This window comes from Mustelus asterias, chromosome 3 (genome assembly GCF_964213995.1).
Source record: "Mustelus asterias chromosome 3, sMusAst1.hap1.1, whole genome shotgun sequence".
In the NCBI taxonomy this organism is placed as follows: domain Eukaryota; kingdom Metazoa; phylum Chordata; class Chondrichthyes; order Carcharhiniformes; family Triakidae; genus Mustelus; species Mustelus asterias.
In genome coordinates this window covers 53,424,361-53,449,779 of record NC_135803.1, presented here as the reverse complement: position 1 = coordinate 53,449,779, position 25,419 = coordinate 53,424,361, and the positions used below count along the sequence as shown (strand labels likewise).

Here is a 25,419-nt window from a genome sequence, read left to right as displayed (position 1 = left end):
TCAAGGGTATGTAATTTATTTTAATGCCAAGTGACTCTCATCAAACAACCAATTAACCTAAAATGAATGCAAGGTTGTAATTCAATGTAGGTATCTGTTGTTTGTAAGCGTTATTGGTGTGCTCATTTTCTACAAAGAACATGGATAATAGAACTGATATTGTCGCCATATGTTCGTGTTTGAATAACAAGTGCATATCATCCAAATAAGCCTCAAAGAGCAAGAGCTGGAAATATTTTACCTGCTTCATTCAATGTACTTACACAACTAGAACTGGGTTTTATCTTCCTTTTATTGGTAGAAAACCTGTTTTAGATGTTCTGGTCTCAGTACATCATGTGCATGAGTAAGTTTTCGCCGCCACCCCCCCCCCCCCCCCAACCCCTCCTCCGGAAACGAAAGACACCAGCCTCAACATTATGTAGTTGATCTGTCAGAATCATGCTCAGGAGGTTAATGGATCATCTGTCATGATCCACTCATTTCTTTCAGATTTCACATTTGGAATCTAGTAGTCTAACCTGAGCCAGACGATTCTTGAAAGTTTACTGGATTTACATTTAAACGTGGAATTCAGATTTTAAAAAAAGATTTGAGAAGTTACCTTTATTCCAAAGAAATGTCTGTAAAATTTAAATCAAGTTTCTTGTTGGTGTTTTATTTGCTTTATTAGATCAGCAGCCTTGTGCTGATGAGGGGAGAAAATGGCATAGATCATATGGTAAATAGCTCTTTTTCCCTTGAAAGCAAATCCTGAATTATTTTCCAAATTTACAGGATTTCCTGATTAGAAATAGTTGCTGTATTTGAACCATAGTAAAGTCCTTATCAGCATTCAGCAGCGGTGAAGGTATTGGCCCAACTTCAGAAATGATTGACCTTACTTACAAGTCTAAAGCTGCCAGAGCCAAACCTTTGAGAGAGAATTGTTTCTTGAGGAAATGTGCTGCATAAAAAAATGTTCACCTTCAGGCAGTTTTTATTCAAGAGGTGGGGAGGGTATAATTTGATATGTGACCGTTTATAATACCATTTATATTAAAGGGAAACGCCTTGATAGAACTCTACATTTTTAATAAGCAGCAAATATAAGAGCAGGAGTAGTCTATTCAGTCTTTGCAATCCATTCAAGATGATCATGGCTGATATTCTTCTTGAGCTCCTTAAGAATCATATAAAGTTCAGTGTAATTGCCCCTCATTCTTCCAAGCTCCAGGAGCTGAATTTACAAGGGGTGTCGGAGCCCTCAACATTCGGGCAAAAAGCAAGTCCTGAGCCAGCACTTGCTCGCAGTCGGACTTGTTCAGCAATTTTATCATGGGCGGCTCCTAATTGACTGCTTAAGGACAGTGGGTGACCTCCTGATGCTGCTGGCCCAATCATTGGATTGGCAGTTCTGAAGCTTCAGCAGTGCCACCGGGAGAGGTGGTTGCTGCCACAAATAAAATGCAGCAGACTTGGAGCCTCCGAGATAAATTGGGTAGAAGCAAATTCTCGGGGTAGTGAGTTGGAGGGCAAACCCTTCTGGGGTTGTTGATGGGGCTAGAGGTGCTGCCTTCCCTGTCCACAGAGCCCAAACTGCCTCCATTTAGGCAGCAGCCTCATGACTTTGCAGGGGTTTGCCCCACTATCGGCACAGTGGTTAGCACTGCTGCCTCACAGCGCCAGGGACCTGGGTTCGGTTCCCGGCTTGGATCACTGTCTGTGTGGAGTCTGCACGTTCTCCCCGTGTCTGTATCGGTTACTTCTGGGTGCTCCGGTTTCCTCCCACAGTCTGAAAGACGTGCTGGTTATGTGCATTGGCCATGCTAAATTCTCCCTCAGTGTACCCGAACACGCGCTGGAGTGTGGCGACTAGGGGATTTTCACAGTAACTTCATTGCAGTGTTGATGTAAGCCTCCTTGTGACACTAGTAATAAATGATAAACAAAATGGCCCCAATGGCATCTTTAATTATATAAAATGGCTGCCCGTCTGCTCATATCCAGATCTGTTGTTGGTAAAATGCTCCAACAGCAGGACCAAACTGCATGCTGATCTGACTCAGCTCCCCATGGCCTGGTAAAATTCTGACCTAGGTAACATTATATCGATCATATTTTTATTGGACATTCCCCTCAATCTAGTGATTCTTCATTGCGTTCCCTCTAAGCCATGTATACCCTTCGTTGGGCAAAGACCAAAACTGTACACTCTACTCCATGTAGAGTCACACAGAGGCCCTGTATAATTAGTGTTTAGCTCCAATCCCTTTATGGAAGCTAAAATACCAAAGGCCTTCCTGCTGTACCTGTATGTTAACTGTGTTTTATGTACAAGGACACCCAGGTCTGTCTGAATGCCTTCATATCTGTGAAGTCCAACGCCGGCATCTCCACATCATGAATGCCTTTTGCCATTTAAAATAAAATTCTACTTTTCTGTTTTTCCTACCAACATGAATGGCTTAACACTTTCCCACGTTATATTTCATTTGTCAGGTTCTCTCACACTCGCTGAAGCTGTCTGTCTCTCTTTGCAATCTCACTGCCCTCCTTGCAGCTTACATTTGCATCTAATTGTGTCATACTTGGTTAGATTACACGCATTGAAGTCATCGTTATGTACTGTTAATAGCTGAGGCCCAAGCACCAATCCTTATAGTCCTGTATGGTTACATGCCAGCCAGGTGATCCAAAACTGGTCCATTTATTTCTGTTTCCTGTCCATTAACCAATTCACAACATTGGCAAACATTATCCATGATCTTACGAACACTAATCTTGTGTAGTAACTTGATATGTTATGACGTATAAAGTTATTTTTCAATATTCAAACACAGCTTCCCCCTTATCTGCCCTACCAGTTACATGCTAAAGCAACATTTGTAATTGATTTGTCAAACATGATTTCCATTTCATAAAGCTGTGTTGATTCTGCCCAATTGTATTATAATTTAAGTGCCCTCCCCTTAAATTAGATTCTAACATTTTCCTCACACTGTCAAGTTGACTGGCCTTTAGTTCCCTGTTTTCTCCCTCCTTCCTTTTGTGGATAGTAAGGTACCTTAAAATTTGCTGGGACCACTCCTGAGTCATATCAATGTCCCTTCCATCTCTGTAGCCACCATTTTTAAAATCCGGGGGGGGGGGGGGGGGTGCAGGCAGAAAATCCCACCCTTCGTGTTATAGGTCACCTGGTCCAGGGGATTTGTCAACTTTTGCTCCCATCAATTTCTCCAGTATTGTTTCATTACTAATATTTTCTTTAAGTTCCCACTCTTGCCAGATCCTTGGTTTCCTGATAATTTCCTGAACTTTTTGTGTCTTTTACTGTGTAGGCAGATATAAAGTATTTGTTTTGTGTCAGTCATTTCCTTGTGTTTCATTTTAATTTCTTGTGTCTCTGCCTCTTAAGAAACATTTATTTTGTCGATCTCCATACATAGAGGTTTTACAAACTGTTTTTGTGTCTCCTGCTAGATTACTCTCATTCTCATTTCTCCTCTTGAATTTCTTTGTCATCCTTACTGAATTCTAAAATCCTTCCACTCCCTTAGACTTACTACTCTTCTTGATAACATTATAAACCACCTCTTCCTTTCATACTATTTGTAACTTTATTTGTTAGCTGAGATTGGACCATTTTCCCCAATGTTTTATATTCTTCATGGGAGTATATTTGTTGTGAATTATAAATTAATTCTTTAAAAGTTATTCAATTTAACAAACTATCTTAGCCAACTGCGCCCCCCCCCCCCCTCCGCCGCCCCACAACCATCACCACCCTCTCCCCCTGTAGTTTGCTTTATTCAGATATAAAACCTCAGTTTCAAACTTAACTAAGTTATTCTCAAACTCAATGAAGTTTTATCTTTAACATCACCCTTTTCCAGGGGCTCCTTTTATTACAAGGTCACTGATTTGATTAACTCTTCTCTTAGAACATTAATAGTTTTAAAATAGCTGGTTGCCTGGCTGATTCCTTGCTATAATGATCTGTAAAACCATAAGGCGTTCCATAAACTCGCCCTCCATATTATTACTGCAAATCTGTTTCTTCCTCTTTATATAATAATTAATATCCCCCATGATTATTGTATTACCCTTATTACATCTCGAATTTCCTGATTTATTCTCTACTCCACTTTATAATTACTGTTAGGGAGCCTATAAATTGCTCTCGCCATTGCTTTCTGCTGCTGAGTGTTTCTTAACTTTGTCAAACTGATTAAACAGTAAGTCCCCATTTTATGTTTTTTCACTTTAATGTTAGTCATTTAATGAAGCCTGTATTCTTGTTTGGTGTCGCAAATTTCATTATAACATAATTTCATGCTGGTCTGGTCTGATGCAGGGCTACATGACCCAATCACTGCTATTTGCCGCTTGCTGACCTTTCCTCTTGCCGAACCTCCTGCTCCCCAAGTCTCCCACTTACCTCTCTTGAACTCTTGCTGTGAGTAAGTGCTCTGGAGGTGAAGGGTGAGAGGCACTACTCTTCCCACCTCTTGCGGCTCATCTCCAGTAACTATCTGGAGATTATTAGCTGAGAGGTTATGTGCATGAATGTCCTCTCTCCCAACAGAACCACTTTTCTAATTCTACCTGTATAATTTTGAATACAAAAGTTAAGGTGACGCTGGTCCCAATTGGTGCATGAAACCTGCGCACCCTCGTACAGAACACCACAGTTGGCAGAACTGAGAAAAGAGCTGCTCTTGTCAGCAGGGAGCTAGCAAGATACAATGTCCAGTTCACCACCCTCAGTGAGACTAGTCTACCTGAAGAGGGTCAACTGCAGGAAATTGGTGCAGGTTACACATTTTTTTTGGAGTGTCCATGGAAAAAAAGAAAGGTGCAAGTCTGGCATAGGCTTTGCTGTCATGACCATCTAGTCAGTAAATTGCATTGCCTGCTTAGAGGTGTTAATGACTGTCTGATGTGCTTAAACTACCCCGAACAGTAACAAGCAAGCAATTCTCTGTGACCAACCCTGACAAAATCAATGATAAATTCTGTCATAACCTTCATTCCTTGATTACTACTGTGCCAAAGTCAGACAAGCTGATCATTTTTGGCCAAAAACAGAAAATGCTGAACGATCTCAGCAGGTCTGTCAGCATCTGTGGAGAGAGAATAGAGCCAACGTTTTGAGTCTAGACTCAAAATGTTGGTCCTATTCTCTCTCCACAGATGCTGACATACATGCTGAGATTGTCCAGCATTTTCTGTCTCCGATTCCAGCATCCGCAGTATTTTGCTTTGATCATTCTTGGTGACAGTTTGTGCAGATCACTGGGCGTGGGAAGGGATCATCGGGGGGGAAAAAACAGGGTTAGCAGTTGTACCAGCAATGGTCTCTTTTTGCTGCAGGTGTGTGCTGAGTATGAGCTCTTAATCACTGGGACTTTTTACCTTGCTAATCGTAACAAGACATCTTGGATGTATCTCCATTCTATGCACAGGAGTTTGGTTGACTGTATCATCACCAGGCAGTTGGACTGGCAGGATTTGTATATGATGAAAGCCATGTACAGCCCTGACTGCTGTCTTAACATTTGAAAGCTAAATATCAGAGTTTATTCCCTAGATATATCAAGGTCCAGAAATGTCTCGGTGCTTCAAGGCTCAGGAAGTCATGAAAGAATCTCTCTCAGAATCTAGAGTTGCCTGTGTACAGTGAAAATGGATGCTTACTGCATTGAGGATGACTGCGTGACCTTCAGGGACAGTGTGTATGCCATTGCTCGAGGCCTATCTCTCTTTGGCCCTATTTCTCATTAGCATCAAGAGTGGCTCGACAAAAACAATACAAAGTACTGGAGCACAAGCATCAACTCTGCGGTGTTTACCTCAGTGACAAGTCATGACTATCCAAGCATGATGCTTACTGTACCATCTGCAGGATTGTCCGGTGCAAGCTTAGAAAGTTGCAAACCACTTGTTTGAATCGGAAAGCAGACAACCTTCAGTCATGTACAGATCTCAAAAGACTGGAAGAGATTCCACAATAATCTGAAATCTGTCTACCGGCCCCAGTAATACCAATAATCAGTGAATTAAACAAATGAGAGGGGTGGTGGCAGCCCCTAGTGGGGCAAACTATAACTAAAATAAACGTCAAAAAGAAACTTAACTTACTAAATTAAAATTTAATTCCTGGGGCTGATGATGCAGCCCAGCCCCTACGGTACTCACCAGTCACAGAAGGCCTGAAGAGTGCTGGTGGACACCATATGCTCTATCTCCAAGGCCACCCAACCGTGAATGTAGCTGTGGTAGAGGCAGACAGTTGGGTTGGACAAGTCCCTCGACCGCTGCTGCCTGGAACTGGACTTGGCCAAGTCTATGAGCATGTTTACGTGGAGGTCCTCCCCCCTCCCCTCTCCCTATTCCACACAGGGACTCACTACACAGGGACTCACCAGCAGCAAGCATGAGAAATGGATTTTCTGCGATTGGAGGAGCAGCTCCATGCAGTTTCTTCCATTCAAACTGTTTGGCATTTTGAAAACTGGCTCTGGGAGCCTCATAGCATAGGCTCACATAGGCTTTGAGCACATCATTTGGCCCTCGGGCCGCATGTTGGACAAGCCTGATCTACACCATCCAGATCGAGTTGAGGAAGTTCTGCAGCCAAGTGCCATTTGTGGTGAAGACCATGCCCATGGAAGTCAGTCGGTTGTGTGTTGCTGGGGATCAGGCTACATCCTGAAGGGGGGGAACTGGAATTCCTCATCAGGAAGACAGAGGTTTGAAAAACTTTGTGTTTAATGACCTACATGCTGTGTGGACTGCTGAGCCAACTTGTAAGATCTGGCTTGTTGGTATCTGCCGTTGAATGTGTAACTTATGAATTAACAGGCAAATTGTGATTGATTATATTTAATGTTGATCCTGGATGTTGGCGTATAGGAGGTTAGCAAAGATGGTATTTAATATTTGCTTTAATTTAATTCTTGTATAATATTTCTATTTTAAACCATGGAATTTTGTGGCTTCATTCGGTTGGTGAAGAACTAAGATTTTGAATTTTAATCTTAAAAAAGGCACTGGTCTCTTCTGAGACCGCAATGCCATTCCCCTGACTGATACTGTCCTCTATCATGATCACATTCTTTTGCATGCCCTTTACTCGAATGACCTCGAGTACCACTGTGCCATGGTCAGTTTGTTCTTCCACCTGCAGACTGTACCTACATTCACACAGCAGCAAGAACCACAAGCCTGTCAGATAAGTTTATTTATTAGTGTCACAAGTAGGTTTACATTTACTGTGAAAATCCCCTAGATATGAAGTCTGAGGATCCTCCAATATTGTACCTCGGGATCCCTTACCCGCCTGACCCACAGTCTCGCCCTCCTGGTCCTGACCACTAATCAGACCTTCATTTCATAGAATCCTTACAGTGCAGAAAGAGGCCATTTGGCCCATCAAGCCTGCACCGACAACAATCGCACCCAGGCTCTATCCCTGTAACCCCACATACTTACCCTGTTAATCCCCTTGTCACTAAGGGGCAATTTAGCATGGTCAATCCACTTAACCTGCACATCTTTGTGAGGAAACTCACGCAGACGGGGGAGAATGTGCAAACTCCGCATAGACAGTCACCCGAAGTCAGAATTGAACCTGGGTCCCTGGCACTGAGAGGCAGCAGTGCTAACCACTGTGCCATCATGCCAGACCTGTAGCACTTCTTATGGTGTGGGACTGCTCCTGGATCTTGGTGTTTAGGTAACTCTCCTTCTCATCTGATGTCCACAATATCTGTATCTCAGACTCCAGTCCAATAATTCAACTGAAGTTCCTTGAGATGTAAACCATTACTTCAGACGTTGTGATGCTGTTAGTGTGTCATTCCTACATTAACATTGTTTTATTTGTGTAATTATTTAAATTATACTATTTAATATAGTTTTAAACTATATTAACAGCTTTCGTGATCGAGTTTAAGTTGCAGGTAGATCAAATTTATTCCTCCCTCCATGTCCTGATGTCACTTTGCAATATTTCTCCTGCTCCATGCACAGATCATTCCCCCAGAGTGGATACTCTGGGGACCCACTGTTATCACACTGCTTTATACTCTCGTGGCCATGCTCTCTTGCCATTTTACACTCAGCTAATTAATAAATATCCTTTTCTTGAGTGGCTATATGTAAATTGGATTACAGGAAAACGTTTTAAACCCGTGCAATAATTTTTCCACAGCAAAGGTAATTTCTCCATCAGAAAGATGGACTGGGATTTTATGGTACTCTGCCAGTGGGTTTGAATTGTGTGTTTGGGGGGTGGTGCTCATACAAAGCAGTGCACCACCTACCCACCTGTCTTGAACTCTTCCCCCATTTTATGGAGAACGATGGAAGCATCTGGCAGCCTGCCCTTAGGTCCATGGGTCCCTTCAGTAGTCACGCAATTAATGGCCCCTTGTGTGTTTCATCCTGTCCCTGGCACTATTTTACCCGCAGCAGGATGCACCAATGCCAGGTAACTAGCTCAAGGGCTTTTAATGGGCGAGCTGGTGTCAGGCAAATGGTGAGGAGATTCTTTAGGGGGCTTCTGGTGCACATTACAGACACAAGGTCATACTCCCTCTTTAACTCTCTCCCCCGACCTCTCAAACCTGGCCCTGCTGATACCCCAGACTTTATCATGAAGTCTGGCCTCCTCTTCGGGGACAGTCTGTAGCCCCAGAAGTGGCCACTGCTCAAATCCCACCCAGGCTCTATCCACGTAACGACATGTAATTACGCTGCTCATCCCCCTGACACTAAGGGGCAATTTTGCAGCCAATCCACTTAACCCGCACATCTTTGGACTGTGGGAGGAAATCAGAGCAGCCGGAGGAAAGCCATGCAGACAGGGAGGAGAATGTGCAAACTCTGCACAGTCACCTGAGGCCGGAATTGCTAACCACTGTGCCATCGTGTCAGACTCATAGCACTTCTTAACCTAAGGTGTGGGACTGCTCCTGGATCATAGTGTTTAAGTAACTTCCCTTCTCATCCCTGATGACCACAATATCTGTATCTTCTGTTCCATGCACAGACCACTCTTTTCATGGTGCTGCTGGAACTACAGAGCTGCCAGACAATTAGATTGGCCATTAGCTCTCTTAAGGTGGGACTTCCTCAGTGAGGGGCAGAAGTCCCTCCTCCAGTTAGTTAATGCTCCATGAAGTTTTAAATGCTGGCATGGCAACTGGTATCAGCCAGGATGCATTCCCTGCCAACTTTCCCCATCCAAAGAACCCTGCCCATGTAATTAGCTTAGCATATGTAGTTCATTAACAGTGCAGTGATTATACCATTGGATTTGGATTTATTCAAATTTGGATTTATTCTTCAGAGCTGTTTCCTAATTGCAAAGCAGAGTTACACTTTTACCAGTCACACAGAGATCATCATCTAGGAACCTTTTTTTGCATTATGCTAGGGGAAAACATTAAAATTGTTTGTAACATTTCATATTAATTACACTTGAAGCAGAGTAAATTTAATGAACAACCCATTTATCAGTGTAGAGTTCTAGTTTGTGTTACCTTACACTCTGCAGAATCTAATATTTTCTTTGCAAAACTTGGGACTCAGTTTCATAATCTGTAAAATTCTAGAAAAATTGTTTTAGACAAAAAGCTTCTTTCTTTCCTGTATCACCCCTGCAACTCTTCCCAGGTCATATGCAAACCCAGCTGTGTACAAATATCTTATTCCAAATCTGATTTATTCAGGCAGATTTTGCTTGATTATTTGCTCAACTGTTTTACACAGGGAAAGTTAATCTTATGGAATCCATTGTGTGTGCATAATAATGATTGTCCAAAAGATGGACTCAAATATTTATTACTTTTGACAGTCTAATTTTAAAATTGACCCTCTACATAAACAAATTCAGACTTTTAGCTCTGAAGCGTAATTGCCTCCAGATTAGCCCTGCATTAACAGATTTCCCTATTCATAAGGTACATATTTTTAAATGTGGACAATGTCCTGCTACCAGGCACAGTCAGTGACCTGTTGAGTCAATGAAATCCAACAAACATTTTTGTCTCCTCTCTTCTCTCTCCGCCCCCCCCCCCCCCCCCCCCCCCATTATACTTCATATTTACAAAAACACTGCAGAGATCTTAATGAAAAGACTTGCAGGATTGAAATTAGTGAGAGTAGACATATTTAAAGCTTCGTATATGGTAACAGTCTACTTTTTTCTAAACCTTGCTTATGAAAAGATTCAAGGGAAATGGGGTTGCACGGTGGAACAGTGGTTAGTATTGCTGCCTCGCAGCACCAGGAACCCGGATTCAATTCCTGGCTTGGGCCACTGTGTGGAGTCTGCAAATTCTCCCCGTGTCTGCGTGGATTTCCTCCACCAGTCCGAAAGAAGTTCTGGTTAGGTGCATTGGCCATGCTAAATTCTCCCTCCGTATACCCGAACAGGCACCGGAGTGTGGCGACTAGGGGATTTTCACATTAACTTCATTGCAGTGTTAATGTAAGCCTACATGTGACGAATAAATAAATAGACTTCAAAATTTCAAAATACTTCACAGTATTATCATTCTGGAGTTAAATGAAAATGTATATAGAATAATATTTGCATTGAGGGTAACCAGCTGGGAGGTGTTCTGAGGGAGTAATGTTGATTTGATGATACAAATCATGGAAGTTGAAATGTTTTGACCTTACCTTAGATGCATTACCTAATGCATCTTTGAAATACGTTGAATTTTCTTCAAGGGTTTTTTAAGCAAGTGATATATTTTCCTTCAGGCAGCCAAATCCTGCCTTAACCATGATGAAAGTGAATTCAATACAACATGGCTTTAGGGACATTTCCTTTGGTTTTGGCTCTCTTGTGGGTATTTAAGGTGTTCCGATATGCATATGTTTATTTTTAAAAAAAGCTCCTTTGACTCGTGCCTTAACTGTTGCCCAGAGCAAAATTCCAGTCACAATGTTCAACTTTCATGCTCCTTATCCGTAGCTTTGTTCAAACCATAGAAGAAAATCAGCCATTTCAGTTCGGTTCTGACAAATTTTCCAAAGACTTTCTTGTGTGGATATGCTCTTCCATACAGAGCTTGTAATACTTTTCTTGGCATTTCAATCTCTATTACAATTATAATGTCATAGAGCCATTAAAGCACAAAAGAAGACCATGCAGCCCATTGGATCCACGTCGAGCAATCCAATGAGTTCCATTCTTCTATTCTAACCACTAAGTTTATTTCACCCAGTGCCCACCTTGTTTTGAAATCCTTAATCGTCTCTGCTTTTATCACTCCTTAAAGGCAGAAAATTTCAGATCATTAGCACTTGTATATAAAAGAAAGTCCTTCCTCAATCCCTCCTGCATATCTTGCCAAAAACTTTAAATCTGTCTCCCCTAGTCCTTGTGCAGTCAGTTAATGGAAACCGCTTTTATTTTCCCACCTTATGTAAACTTTTGATAATCTTGTACACTTCTATCAAATTTCGCCTCAATCTTCTTTTGGTCCAAGGAGAGCAATGCCAGTTCCTTCAACCTTACCTTGTAGCTAAAATCCCTCTATTCCCTGAACCATGCTGGTAAATCTCCTCTGCGCCATCTCAAGGACACTCATATCCTTCCTAAATTGCAGTAACCAGAACTGGATACAATATTTTAGTTGTGGCCTAACTAGAGCTTTATAAAGATTCAGCATAACTTTTCTGCTTTTGTGTTCAGCACCACTATTTATGAAGCCCAAGATCCCATTTGATTTGCTAACTAATCTCTCAAAATGTCCTGCCACCTTCAAAGATGTATGTACATGAATATCTCATCCCTCTGTCCTCATACACTTTGTAAATCTGTGCCATTTATTCTATATTGCCTCTTTCTATTCCTTCTGCCAAAGTTCATCGCCTTGCACTTATTAAATTCCATCTACCATTTGTCGGCCCATTCTGCTAGCTTACCTGTGTCCAGTTTCAGTCAGTCAGAATCATCCTCGCTGTCAGCCATACCACCAAGCTTTAATCATCAGCAGATTTAGGCATCTTTACAATCTTTGTAGAGACTGGTAGCTTTCAAGGAGAAATCAAATGTCCTGGAAGGATGACACAGGATTTCATGTTTTAATTAATTTATTATAACAGAAGACTAAAAACACTGTTCACTAAACAATTGTGACTTTGTTGACTTTGGCCAAAATTGACTTTGTAGGCAACATTACTTTAAACGGAGCAGAACACCACCTTATTATTTTTAGCACAACCAAAACGGTTGTGCTAAAAATGGTATACATTACGCTGATTCTCCCAGAATCAGTTTGAAATGATACTTGCATCCTGAGTATTTACTTCTATTCTTTATTTCCCAACCTGGTGACTTCTAACCCCAGAGCTGTCCTTGACAGTGATGGTACTACAGGAGATTCTCCCTCTAGCACAGCTGTGCTTTTAACTCCTCACGAACTTGGTCTTTACAATCCAGTGTGAGCTTCCACCTACATTCTGTCAGGGTGAATTATTGAGACTTTCAGCCTCTAGCTACACTCTCCTGGACCCTGGCAGACTTCAGCACAGATCTTGTGACCCCCTTTATTTTACCTTAAATTCAAAGAGACAGACCCAAAACAGCATAATCTTATAAACCTCATATATAAATTACAATTATATCAACAAAGCAGTACTCCTAACACTGCCGTTGAGAAACTCCACTGTCTAAATTGTAGAAAATTGTAGTCCTCTAGTAAATCCTCTAGTCTGAAAACAGCTACTTACCAAACCTCTTTTTTCTGTCCTAAGTCAATATCCGAGCTGATACTGACTCTCCTATTCCATGGCCTCAATTTTATTACTAGCCTTTTTTGAAGTACTTTGTCAAAGGTTTTATTGAAAGTCCATATAAACAACATCCATGTCTTCCCTTCATTAATCTCCTCCATTTAATCAAAAAATGAAATTTTATTAGTCAAGTGCAATCTGCCTCTTACAAATCCATGTTCGTTCTCCTTAATTAACTGAATGTATGCAAGTATGTATTGAAGAACTGAAATCTCTAGATAATCCGCTATCGGAAATATTATTTAAAGGGTATGGCATTTTAAATATTTTACATACTGACTGTAATTGCTTAATGCTTGTGACATTAATTATTTGTTTTGTTCTGGTATTCAGAATCACAGAATTGTTACAGCACAGGAGGAGGCCATTTGGCCCATTCTGTCAGCACTGGTTCTCCAAAAAAGCATTTCGGATTAATGTCATTCCTCTGCCTTTTCCCTATACCACTGCACATTGTTTCTATTCAAGTAATCATCTAGTGTATTCTCAAATTCCTTGATTGAACCTGTCACCACCACACTTCCAGGCAGTGCATTCCAGATCCGAACCATTGATGTGAAAAGTGTTTTTTCACATTACGTTTGCTAATTTTTCAGATCACTTTGAATCTGTGCCCTCTCATTCTTGATCTTTTTATGAGCGGGAACAGTTTCTCCCTATCTGTCCAGCCTCTTGATTTTGAATATCTGTATCAAATCTTCTTTTAATCTTATTTCCATGGAAAACAGTCCCAGCCTCTCCAGTCTATCCTCAAAATTGAAGTTTCTCATCACTGGAACCATTCTTGTAAATGTCTTCTGCACTCTCTCCAATGCATTCGCATCCTTCCCATGGTGTGGCATCCAGGACTGTACACAATATTCCATCTGAGGTTTAACTAGTGACTTGGATAAGTTCAACATATCCTCCTTTCTCCTGCACTATTAACTGCTCTCTTCACCTGTTCTGCCACCTTCAATAATCTATGCACATATACACGAAGGTCCTTCTGCTCCTGCACCCCTTTAAGAATTTTACCTCTTATTTTATATTTGTCTCCATGTTCTTCCTGCCATATTGCATCAGCTGACATTTTTCTGCACTGAACTTCATCTGCCACCTATCTGCCCACTCCATCAACTTGTCTGTTCTTCTGAAGCTTTACACTGTCCTCTTCACAGTTTACAACACAAGTTTTTGTGTCAGCAGCAAACTTTAAAATTGTCCCGTACACACCAAGATCATTAATATACATTAGAAAAACCAAGGGTCCCAATACCAACCTCTGAGGAACACCACTACAAACCTTCTCCAGCCTGAAAAATATCCATTGACCATTACTGTCTGCTTCCTATTGTTTAGTCAATTTTGTATCCGTTTTAATAGTCATTTTTATTCCATGAGCTTTATTCCATAACTTTTCTCAAGTCTGTTGTATAGCACTGCATTGAATGCCTTCTGAAAGTCCATGTATACCACATTAACACCATTTGTTCTATTTTTAAGGTGAACTTCTGCTGGAAGAAGGTCAAGACCCTTTCCAGATGACTGTGCATCTGCTTGCAAATCCTGGTGAATCTCGAGGATTACAGAAAACCTTAGACTGCCTATTGCATTGGCTCAGCCCAGATATCCAGTTGTTCCATGTTTCTGAGCGGGCAACGCCAATCAAACGCTGTGAGACACAGCACAGAAAAAACTCTGGCTACCCATCTCTCTCTGTTATCCTGTTCCTGCATGAAGACTTTGGTGAGGAACGCATTTTACAAGTTCATGACTTTTTCCAGGGCCCACCATGGCATTATCATCACAGTGAAAGTGTAGGTGGGAAAATTCTGCCTTATATGATTTGTTGCCAGGATTTCTATTCCTTGGATGCCAACATGCCTATCTGGGCTGTCAGACAAGTGCATTATGGCACTGAGATCTTGCGAGTTACCGTGTGCTGTAGCAATGAAAACTTTGAAGATGCTGTCAAACTCTATGAGTTAATTTTGCAGAAGAAAGCTGCTGTACAGAAAATGGATTTCTGCTGTTTCACCATGTTCTCGACCCAGACTTTCTGTATCCAGCTTTCTTTAAAGCAGTTGCCGCTTGGGGTTCCTGTTGATGTGAAAGAGTCAGCTGTGCTTCAGTTCAGAGTGCATGCGATTGGAGAGCTGGTGCCACTTCTTCCAAACCCATGCATCCCCATCAGCAATACAAGATGGCAAACTGAAGACTATGATGGAAACAAGATCCTTTTTCAAGTAGGTATTGCAAACCCACTGCCAGAAGCTCTCAACATTTATACAAATAGACTGTGTTTGGTTGCATCCCATACACGCATCTGTTATTTGCTTAATGAATTTTCATGGTAATGCATTCCGCCTTCCTTATTGGGTAAAGAAATTTCTCCTGAATTTCCCTATTGGGGTTATTAGTGACAATTTTATATTTATGATTTCCAGTTTGGATTCCCCCACCAATGGAAATATTTTCTCCCATGTCTACCTTATCAAACACTTGGATTATCTTAAAGACCTCTATCCGGCCACCCAACCCCTCTCCTCTCTTTTATAGAAAAAAAGAACCTCAGCCTATTTGGCCGGTTCAGGAATCATCTTTTGACTTTCATCAAGGCCTCTATATTCTTTTAATAATATGGAGATTAGAACAATGCACAATACTGACAAATGTGGTCTTATCAAGATTCAGTGCAAGTTAACAATTTGCTTTCATATGAGATTCTTGTCAGTTCTCTCCATTAGTTCCATCAATGTCAGTACTCTAAAATTGATTTCCTATCAGCCCGCTACAGATGCTTCACAATGCCCAGACGTTACCCTGGCAATATCTGTCTATCAATCTGTGATAATTTAAATATGCATTTATACTTTGGTATAGATCGTATGGGTTCACAATGCCTAGAGTAAACTGCAACTGAGTGAATATTGCTGTTAAACTCGGTGCAGTATAAGCATAAAGTGAGTTTGTTGCTCAAACTTTCCTTTGCTTAAGAGCCATCATTAATCATGCAAAATGTGTTCAATATAATGTAAACTTCTTGTAATCTTTGCAATAAGATTGTTAAATATTTTTCAAAATAGTTAAATCTGTAAACTCTTTCATCAAATACAAAAGTAGTTATTGAAAAGGGAATGGAGCACTTGTAACACATTGCAACGTGCAATGGCATAGTGGTTAGCACTGCTGTCTCACAGCACCAAGGACCTGGGTTTTATTCGGCCTTGGGTGACTGTGTGGAATTTACATGTTCTCCCCTTGTCTGCGTGGGTTTCCTCCCACAGTCCATAGATACTGCAGGGATTCTATGGTTCTTTCAGCAGATAAAGCCCCTTTGTGGAATAACAGCTTTTAATACTCTGTACCTTCAAGTTTAGCACCCAACTCAGATAACTTCCCTTATGGTAACTCAAATACATTTAAAATTGGTATTTAAAGTTTAGTGTTTTTAAGTAGTGCTTTAAATATGTAATTGCATCTTGTGTTAAATTGAGGCTCAATGAAAATGAAATGAGTTTGGAGCGCTTAATAATGTCATTATGCTCTTTAAAGATCTGACTTTAAACCTCTTACAGGTCAGAGGCAACGTTCAACAGTTGGACAGAAGTTGTTCTGCCTCCCAAGTGCATGGTCATAGTGGTCTGAGCAATTACTCATGTGGTTCTGTGCCATGCAATCAAAATGCACTTTCAGATAAGTGGCCCCACAACCAAATGTCTCAGGGCAAGATCAAGATGATCTCCACTTTGACAGAAGATGAACAAGAGAGAAGATGTGTAAAAGGAAAACAAAGAAACAGTTTGCATAGAACGCTAGACAGAATTGAAATGAACACCTCAGAAAGTTTGTGCAGCACGCCCAAAAGCAGCTCCTGTTACTCATCACAGCGCAGCAGTCCAGCAACACTATCTCGCTGTGATCTTGCGTACTATCACAACACATCTACAAAGCTCCAGAACTTTGAATGTGAAACCAACACTGGACTACAAAATGCAGAAACTGATGTTGACACTGGATTCCTAGTTACAAAGTCATACTTATCTTCTGATAACCTCTGTTCTTTAGACACATTTTCAACAGGTTTAAAGTCTAGTCTTCCAAATTTAAGTTCTACAGGCCTTGCATTAAAACCAACAGTAAGTGCTGGACTGAAAGGTGCAATGTCTTCCGAGAATACCAGTGTTTTAAACAGAAAATGGCAAATCTCCAATGCTGAGGTAAAGCATGCACATTGTTGTCAACAGTCACATGAAGCCCACCCACAGTCCTATGAAATTGGCGTGGAGGAAGAATTTTTCATATAGATTGACATATGACAACTAGTTGTGAAACTGGTTTGCAGGCAAAAACTAATGTTAAGTACAATTACTTACTTGCAGAAGATGACATTATGGATTAACAAAATCTAGGCCTTTTGTCATTTTTCTTAAAGGAAGATCTGTTTTATTAATTACGTTACCAATTTACTTGCACTGATTGTAAGATTTATCATGTAGGGAAAAAAGCTAAATTCCACCTGAGCTGTGGATGTACAGAATTTTTGAAATTATCTTTAAATTGTAGGCCATTGAATAATTTAAATATAATCTAGAATTGCAGAAACTGCACAATTTTCCTGTAGCTCTAATCTGCTGAAATATGCCTAGAACAAAATTTATCTTTTGCCAGCTTGCATAATCTCCATGATGTGTAGACATGGGATGGGATCTTCTATGCGCCTCTGTGGCAGAGGTGACCTGCCAATGGCCGGCAGCGGGATCTTCTGGTCTTGCCACTGTCATCATTGGTAGGACCGGAAGATTCCGCTGGCAGCATCAGCTGGAGAATTCCGGCTGTAGTCAATGCATCTTTCTGGGTTTAAAGAGGAGCACCACATGAGGGCATTGTTTTTCTTGGGGGGGAAAAAAAAATCAAACTGTTTCAAAGATTTATGATGAACTCGCAATCTGTTTGGAATTTCTTTCTTTGCATTTGCTGAACTTGCATTTTTGTTTGATGTAAGATTGAGTCATGTGGGGGATTCACTGATGTTGCCCATTGCATGAATATCAGTTGATCCATCAAGTTGAAGTGCCTTCAATTACTTAATGCAATTCATACTTGCATTTGCTCCATAACTTGTCCAAGTCATTGTCGGTATGATGTCAGCAACAGTCACTGTTTAAACACAAAAAGGATATTAGAATGTTTTTAATTATTTTGAACAGTTTTTTTTTTACAGGGGATACTTTGTTGTGAGATTCTCTTTAAACTTACTAATTTTATAACAATTTCACAGAATAGTTTTTAAAGTATTTGTGGATCACCACTATAGCTCTTGAATTATGCACTGTTCCATTTTGTATAACTGCTAGCCCAAAACTGAGAAATGTGTACCATTAATGTATCATGTATATACAACTTATTCTATGAATGAATTTGACCATCCTGTCAGACTGACTTTCTTGCACGTTATCAGCTTTTTAAAATATGGGTGGAATTTTATCTGTGGCGCACCATTCTCGACGACAGCACAGGAAGTGGGTGCCACAGAAAATGCTGGATCAAGTCACCGGATTTGCCAGCATCTGCAGAGAGAGAAACAGAGTTGACATTTAGAGTCCACGTGACTCTTCTACAGAACTTCTGTTCTCCTTTTTGCCGGTTAAATTTAAAGGACCGGCAGGGTGCATGAGACGCGTACGATCAAGCAGCGGGGGAAACTTTTCAGTGATGAAACCCACCCTCAGCTGACAAGACCGCAAATACGGGCGGGCTATAAAAGAGCCTCCTGGACAAAAACAGGGAGGCTTATCACAGTCATGGGTTTCCTGTTTGACTCCATTGCCACTATCATAGACTCATTGAAGCACCAAGTGTGATTTTTCAGATTTAAATTTCACTTGCAAATATTTCCTATTACATCACGTTATTCATGTGTACATCATTGTTATTTGTTGGGATAGGCTCAGTCAGAGAGCTAACTATACTGGAGCACCTCATGGTTAGCACGCATGGTTGGTCACAGAGGAGTTAGGCACATTTCTTTATAGTGGAAGAAATCATGTGTTTTTATTGAATTTTGTTTATTGAATGGTCATTTTGTAACATACCTGCCACTCTGGGACCTGGCTGAATTTGCAGGATCAGCTGGCCCTACGTTGTGCATTGTAAAGAACTTGTCTGAGATATCTTTCAGTGGGATAATCAAAATGTTTAGGTGAGGATTTCTGCCTGCCAACATCTTGAGATGGATTCTCATGCGGACAATACTGACACCACCCTTTAGGCCCCTTAGTTTCTTACCTTGACTGACCACATTTCAGAGGCCAGGCCTTTGTATCTTCCATTCCTCCATGTCCCCTGACCTCACCTTCTGTCCTCCTTCTGAACCACCCTCCCACTCCTCCATGCCAATGACTCAAACCACACTCCCTGCCTCCCCTCACTACTGACTCATTCTTGTTGGTCCTGAGTCTCCATCCAAGCTACCATTTCCCTGCCTACTTCCCTTATGCCACAGAGTTCAACAAGAAAATCATCTGATTTCAAACACTACTGCAAGAAGCTGACTGTTGCATGCCACCTTTGAACAAACATGAACTGAATGTCACAAGGTTCTGGTGTGCTGCTGACTTGACCCTGTAGGTCGGACATAATTCAAATACTTTTACATTAATGAGTATTCATAGAATGTAAATGTATTGCAAAGGAAAACTCACCACAGGCCAATGTAAGATCCAACACGCCGCTGACTTAATCTTTGCATCTCAATCTGCTGTTGGGAAATTGGTATTTTGGCGCCCACCTAACTCAGTCACCCCACACTCCACATTCTCCCCTATTGCAGGCTGCATAGAGTTCATCCCAATGTTATTTATTAATACTCACGATTAATAGCAACATCTCTAACTACTTCAAAGCATTCTGGGGAGTTAGTGGCAAAACAAATTCACTAATGCCAAATGACTGATTTACAGAAAATTATATAGCTTCCACCAAAGATGCTGTAATTACTGGCATTCAAAGAAATCCTTTAATTTGATTCTTTTTAACTCAGTGGCACCTGATAGCATTACGATGACTGTAACAACAGCTACTTTAATTCTTCTCAAATAAATCCATATGCGACTGTGTGCAATATAGTAAAATACAATGCTATGGACCAGATTGCCACTAAACAGGTAAATATGTTTTTCGTTATTGATTTTTCCACAGAAATGCAGATACAATTTGAGGAAAAACATCGCATTTGAAGTTTTTAAGAAAGAAAAATTTGAGGTATTTCAGAAGTAGATGTTTGGTGTAGAGAACTTAGTTGCTGAAAAAAGAGGTGTACTATTGAAGTTTTTCCTCTTGCACTCATCAAGACAGCTCACAAGATAAACCAGCAGCAAAGGGAAATAATTTACCCTGCATGAGAAGAGCGTGCTGATCGTTTGGCAAGTGGGCCTTTGGTAAAAGTGTTGCCATGGAGAATGCAGCAGAGAACAGTTAACTGTTAAAAGCCACACTGTGATCCCTGCTAATAACCTTAAGTTAGATTTAAGTGTAATTCTTAGCAACCAAAGGGAAATGCTGTTTAATATGATCCACCAGTCATTGGAACGTATGAATCCAACCAGTTTGGGACACCACCATTCCCTTGTTCCTTGTAGCAGGATCTTTCTCTTTACTCCACTTACAGGCTGGTATTTGGGGGTCTGCCAATAGCTGCGAGTGTCTCTCTCTTACAGGCCTTGAAATTCCAAAGGCCGGGATATGCTGCACTGGGGCAACTCCGCAGGAGAGAGCGCTGAACCAGGCTCACCGTTTATACCTGACCGGTAGCCTGATACTTATGTCACACAGCCATCCCAAAACCGCCACCAAGGCCTCAGTGATTCTCTTCCTTGTTGGTGGGACAACGGCCACTCTGCACCCACTCCACTCGAGTAGCTCTCCAAGAGAGAGAACAGAGAGACTCTGTTCTTTATCTCCTGACCAGCAGTCTCCCTTGAGTGAGTGGGTTCGAATCGCTCAGATCACCCTCGGTTCTAGACTCTGGATTTATGGTAAGGGATATTGAAACTGTGACCTCGCCAGAGTGCGCTGATGAGGGAACAAGAGGCAAGACGAACTCCAAACGAGTTTCAAAACTTAGTGATTTATTTAACAATAGAATCAACCTCTCCAATACCACACCACACATGAATAAAACTTAGCATTTCTCCCATAGTGATAGTATAAAGTATAACAGGTACAACGTAAAATCTTTTACAAAGCGAGATTACTGAACTTTAAAATTACAATACACCACCCCTCCCCTTGCCTCAACCTCTATCCTATCCTCGGGAGCTTCACAAGGTTGGCTGGGATACTCTCAATTCTAAATGGGGTTCCTTTGTGATGGGCTCGAACGTGTTAGTGCAGGGTCGAAACTGGGCTGCTGTTGGTCTTCACCTCTGCATATGAGCTTGCGTTTCTGGAAGAGAGCTCGGTTTGGCTTGTCTGCCTCCCTTGATCTTAACTTCAGCCCAATTTAACAACCAACTTCCTTGTCCCCGTAGGTGATTTTCAAGGACAAAGGGGCTTTCGATCACCGGCAGTCTCGGTTTAATTGAGTCAAATCCAAACACAAAAGGCTGGAACTGCCTTGACCCCCGTTGGTCGTTATTTTAATGTCTTCTTAATGCTCCTATGGAGTTCCTGAATAGTATCCCATTAGTGGGATGGGTCATCTTGTCTTCTGTGGATGGGCCGATTTCCGTGGCCATTGTCTCCCTGCTGGCCTGTTTACTGTTCGTCTGCTGGTCTCCATCTCCCTTTGTCCTTCTGATGATTAGATCACTGGTGTGTCTGCCTTTCTGCCGCACCTGGCCACTTGCATATTCAGGGGGCTCACACCTTTCCTTAGCACAGTCCACAGGCAGGTTATGTTTGTCCTGCCGAGCCTTCTGGGAGGTTTTATCAGCCAGCAGCCAGAGTTGGCCACTTTTAAACTGTCAGGTTTCTTCTGAGCCCTTTTAAAATATGGAGGATTGCCCTGAAACTTACAGATGCCCCTACGATACATCTGGACTCGCTCGGACTGTATCGATTTAAAACAGTTGATGGGCAACTCCTCCAGCCTCCAGGACTGTAACCACCCCTTTGCCAACCTGCGAAGTTATGTACCCCAAAGGTCCCCTTAATCACTAAACTAAACTCTCAAAGCACATCAATTACAGACAAAAACAGTATACATACAAGAAAGAAAATCACGCATTGATACATAACAATAGTTCCTTAAAACGTAGGGAACATAACTACAAAAGATCATGGGATACGGCTGTGTCACAATAACAGGACTTCGTTCTGGCTGCGCCTGGCCGCTCGATTCAGTAGTTGTTGTAGCTTGGCTGTCCTTCTCCGTCTTCTAAATTTACAATTTGTGAACAACAGGTACACGACAATTATCATCTGGCAGACAATAAGTAAAGGGGAAATGATGCAGACCCAGGCTGGAACTACAATCCAGGACTCCAGGTCCCACCAATTAGCAGATTTAATGTTCTCAATTTCCCTGGCGATATCCAGCGTCTTTTGCTCCAGGGAGAAGAAGTGTTTATGTGACAGCTCCACTGCTGCCAGCAACTTCTTTAATTTCTCTTTGGGGGAATATCATACCCAAAATGGGCCACATATTATTGTAAATTTGTTACATTTTCACGTACTGAGGTGAACCGAGGAAGGTTCCGGGATGGGCAATATTCGCTGTTGTGCCACATGGACTTCTGCCCTGGGTTTAAAGCAGAAGCTGCTGTGCGGTACTGGGCACTATTGCCATAGTCCGTGCTGATACCGCTGGGCACTGGTGGTGACACAGTACGTCCCACTTCCTGTATATGCCAGTTGTGGAGGGACATGGCCTGCGGCCATCGCCTCCATGGTGCAATTTATAGACTGCCCCAACAGTCCTGAACCCACACTGAGGCCTAGCCTCGGCGTCCATGTGCTGGGGACACCGGATTACCTGTGCTCCCCGGCTCCGGCAACCCAATGCCTGTCACAGTCTGCTCCCGCACTATGACATAGGGTGGGACCTTCCCGTAGCGAACATGTACCCCCACCCTCTGCCCCCCCCCCCCCCCGAACGACTCCCACATTCTCCACTCGGTATAGTGGGGCTGGTCGTCCCGAAGTTCCCGTGACTGGGATTCTCACGACCACCTCCATAATCGTATGGTTCGACTTCCCACAATTCACCGGTACTGGGTAGGCTTCTGAGGCTACACGAAGCTGACAAGGACTCAAGGTGCTGTTATAAGGGTGTAGCGCTGCCAGGTGCTGATTGCTTCGGGTAAATTTAGGACAACAGAGGCCACAGCGTAATGTACCCCATGGAACAACACCACCTTAGTGGGGACGAGTACTAACCCATCCCCGGGCCCCTTGGTGGTGGGCGGACAGTGGTGAAGGTCGGTTGGTTGAGCTGTGGGTAGGGGCTTCTTTACCTTAACCAGCCGTTCAGTAGCTTTCACTGTCATCCCCGTCCTGGGAGTCTCAATTCATCCCGTTTCCGGAGTCCTGCCACCACCTCACGAAGGTGATCGATGCCCCTACTGGACATACCTTGGCAGACCCCCATCGGCACAAATACAGTCCCTGGTCGTAAGCCCACCACTTCTCCCAACATATAGTGATCCCTCCTGGTGACCCCATGATGGTCCGGTAAGTGTCATTGTCCAGTCTTTCCCAGTCCGAGGATCGATTCCTCATGTCCGGACTCAGTTTCCTGAGCCACCACCATTTCCCCAAAGGAACATTCCCCTCACAGGCCAAGCACACCCGCCTGCCCTCAGTCACCCTAACCCAGTCGGTTCCCACCTGTATCTCTGCACAGGGTACGGATGCTTCCCCGTAAGTGAAGCTCCTGTGGCTGGAGAACCTGGTCGAGTTTGACCCCAGCCATCCAGGCCATCTCCCCTTATGGGAGTATCCGGCCTGGCTAACCGCTACTGGGTTCCCTTGCCCGGTCGTTAGGAGGGATGCCCTGCCCCCAGAGCACACATACACCATGGATTCCTTCGTGTCCCCACGATGCGCCATGCACATCCTGAAACACATCATCGCCATCACACAAACAGCTGGGCGACCCATCTGCAAGACAAAACAGAAACACCTCCTTGCCTTCACATCGCTATCCACCCTTCCTGCAATCCATCAAAAAAATGGAAAGGAGCCATTTGGCCGATGGTAGCGGCGACTGCTTTGAAATTGTAATATGTGTTTTAAAATTGCCGGCTGTGATCCTGTTTTTCACAGCCCGACTCCTCAGGGTCCTAGTGCCTGGTGTCCATTTGATTCAGCTGAAGTTCCCATATTATACACTCCTGTGATCCCATACACTTAAAGAATCTACACACTAACAAACACTAATTAAACTCAAACAGAACACAATGCTGTATACAACTCCACCCGTCTCCGGGTGGCCAATTCAAAACTGGTCCCCGCTATGCTGGGGCCATCCATCTGTTTGGCCCAAGGGCCCGGGCCACACTTTCTCCTGTCAACGGGCCTGACTGCCCCTTGTCTCCACTTCTGCTAGGGGGTTCTGGGATCCCTCTACTCTCCCTGCGGGGACTGGGTTCCCTCCAGCAGTACTCTGCATGCCCTGTTCCCACCACACTCTTCCCTGGCCCTTCTACTTCGGGCCCGGGTCCCGGGTGTTAGGTGCAACGGGGACCACCTTACTGGCGGCTTGGAGACCCTACCGCTCCTAAGTCCCCCCGGCGGTTCCCATGCTACCTCCAGGTGATACCTCCATTTCCTCGGTTTCTATGACCTCTGCCTCTCTGAGACAGTTCGCCTGACCTGTGAGCGGGTGCTCGGAATTTCCCTTACAGCACGGGCTGGGTGCCTGTATCACCGTTGGCCTCATGGTGGACACTACCTCTTGTACTGTTGGGCAGGGACAGCACGTTGCAACAGGCTGACTAACGGGGGGGGGTCGGTCATCTCCCCTACCGTCCCTACATTCACTGGGGCCTGTTCACCTGTCAACTCCCTAGCTCTCGGCCCCCTTGTGCTCTTGCCTGCCCTAGCGGGGTTGAACAGTTTGCACTGGTTCACATGGAACCACTTGATTCTGCGGGGGAGCTGGACAGCGTATACCCTGGGGCTGGCTTTATCTACAATACTATATGGGCCAGCTTACAAGGGTTCAAATGTCCCTACCCTTGCAAAATTGCGGACCATCACCTGGTCCCCTATGGCCCACTCGTGATTTATGCGGGGCTCCAGCAGCAGTCTGTTCCTGCGGTGCTGGGCCCCCATGTTACTGGCTGCCTGCCAGTGCACCTGCTTAAGCTGCTCTAACAGCTTTTTGGCAAACTTGTCCCTATTTACCTCCCTGAGCTGTCCCTCTGTCAGGACAGGCACCATGACATGTATCGGGGTCCTCATGACCCGACCGGTCATGAATTCATGTGGAGAGTACCCCGTGCTCCTAGACTGGCTAGCTCAGATCCCCATGAGTACCAAGGGCAGAACTTCCACCCACCGGTTGGGAGAGTCGCCGGTCTCTTTCCGTAACCTCTCCTTGATGGTCTGGTTTAGTCTTTCTACGGGGCCCGAGGACTGGGGGTTATAGGCCACATGCCACTTGGCCTTGATGCCCAGGACCTTGAGGGTCGC

The 25,419-nt window shown here is 43.1% G+C and overlaps 1 protein-coding gene across 2 annotated transcripts in view; it reads left to right on the top strand.

Annotated features, from left to right (window-relative positions):
- The window catches only part of fam124b (family with sequence similarity 124B), a 43,432-nt gene extending 25,228 nt beyond the window's left edge, over window positions 1-18,204 (top strand). For both annotated transcript variants that reach the window (XM_078202500.1, XM_078202502.1), the window contains exons 3-4: window positions 14,284-15,026; window positions 16,359-18,204. In XM_078202500.1, the coding sequence (XP_078058626.1) occupies window positions 14,284-15,026; window positions 16,359-17,087 (1,472 nt within the window). In that variant the 3' untranslated portion in view covers window positions 17,088-18,204. The remainder of the gene's footprint in view (window positions 1-14,283; window positions 15,027-16,358) is intronic.
- Window positions 18,205-25,419: the final 7,215 nt, after the last annotated feature.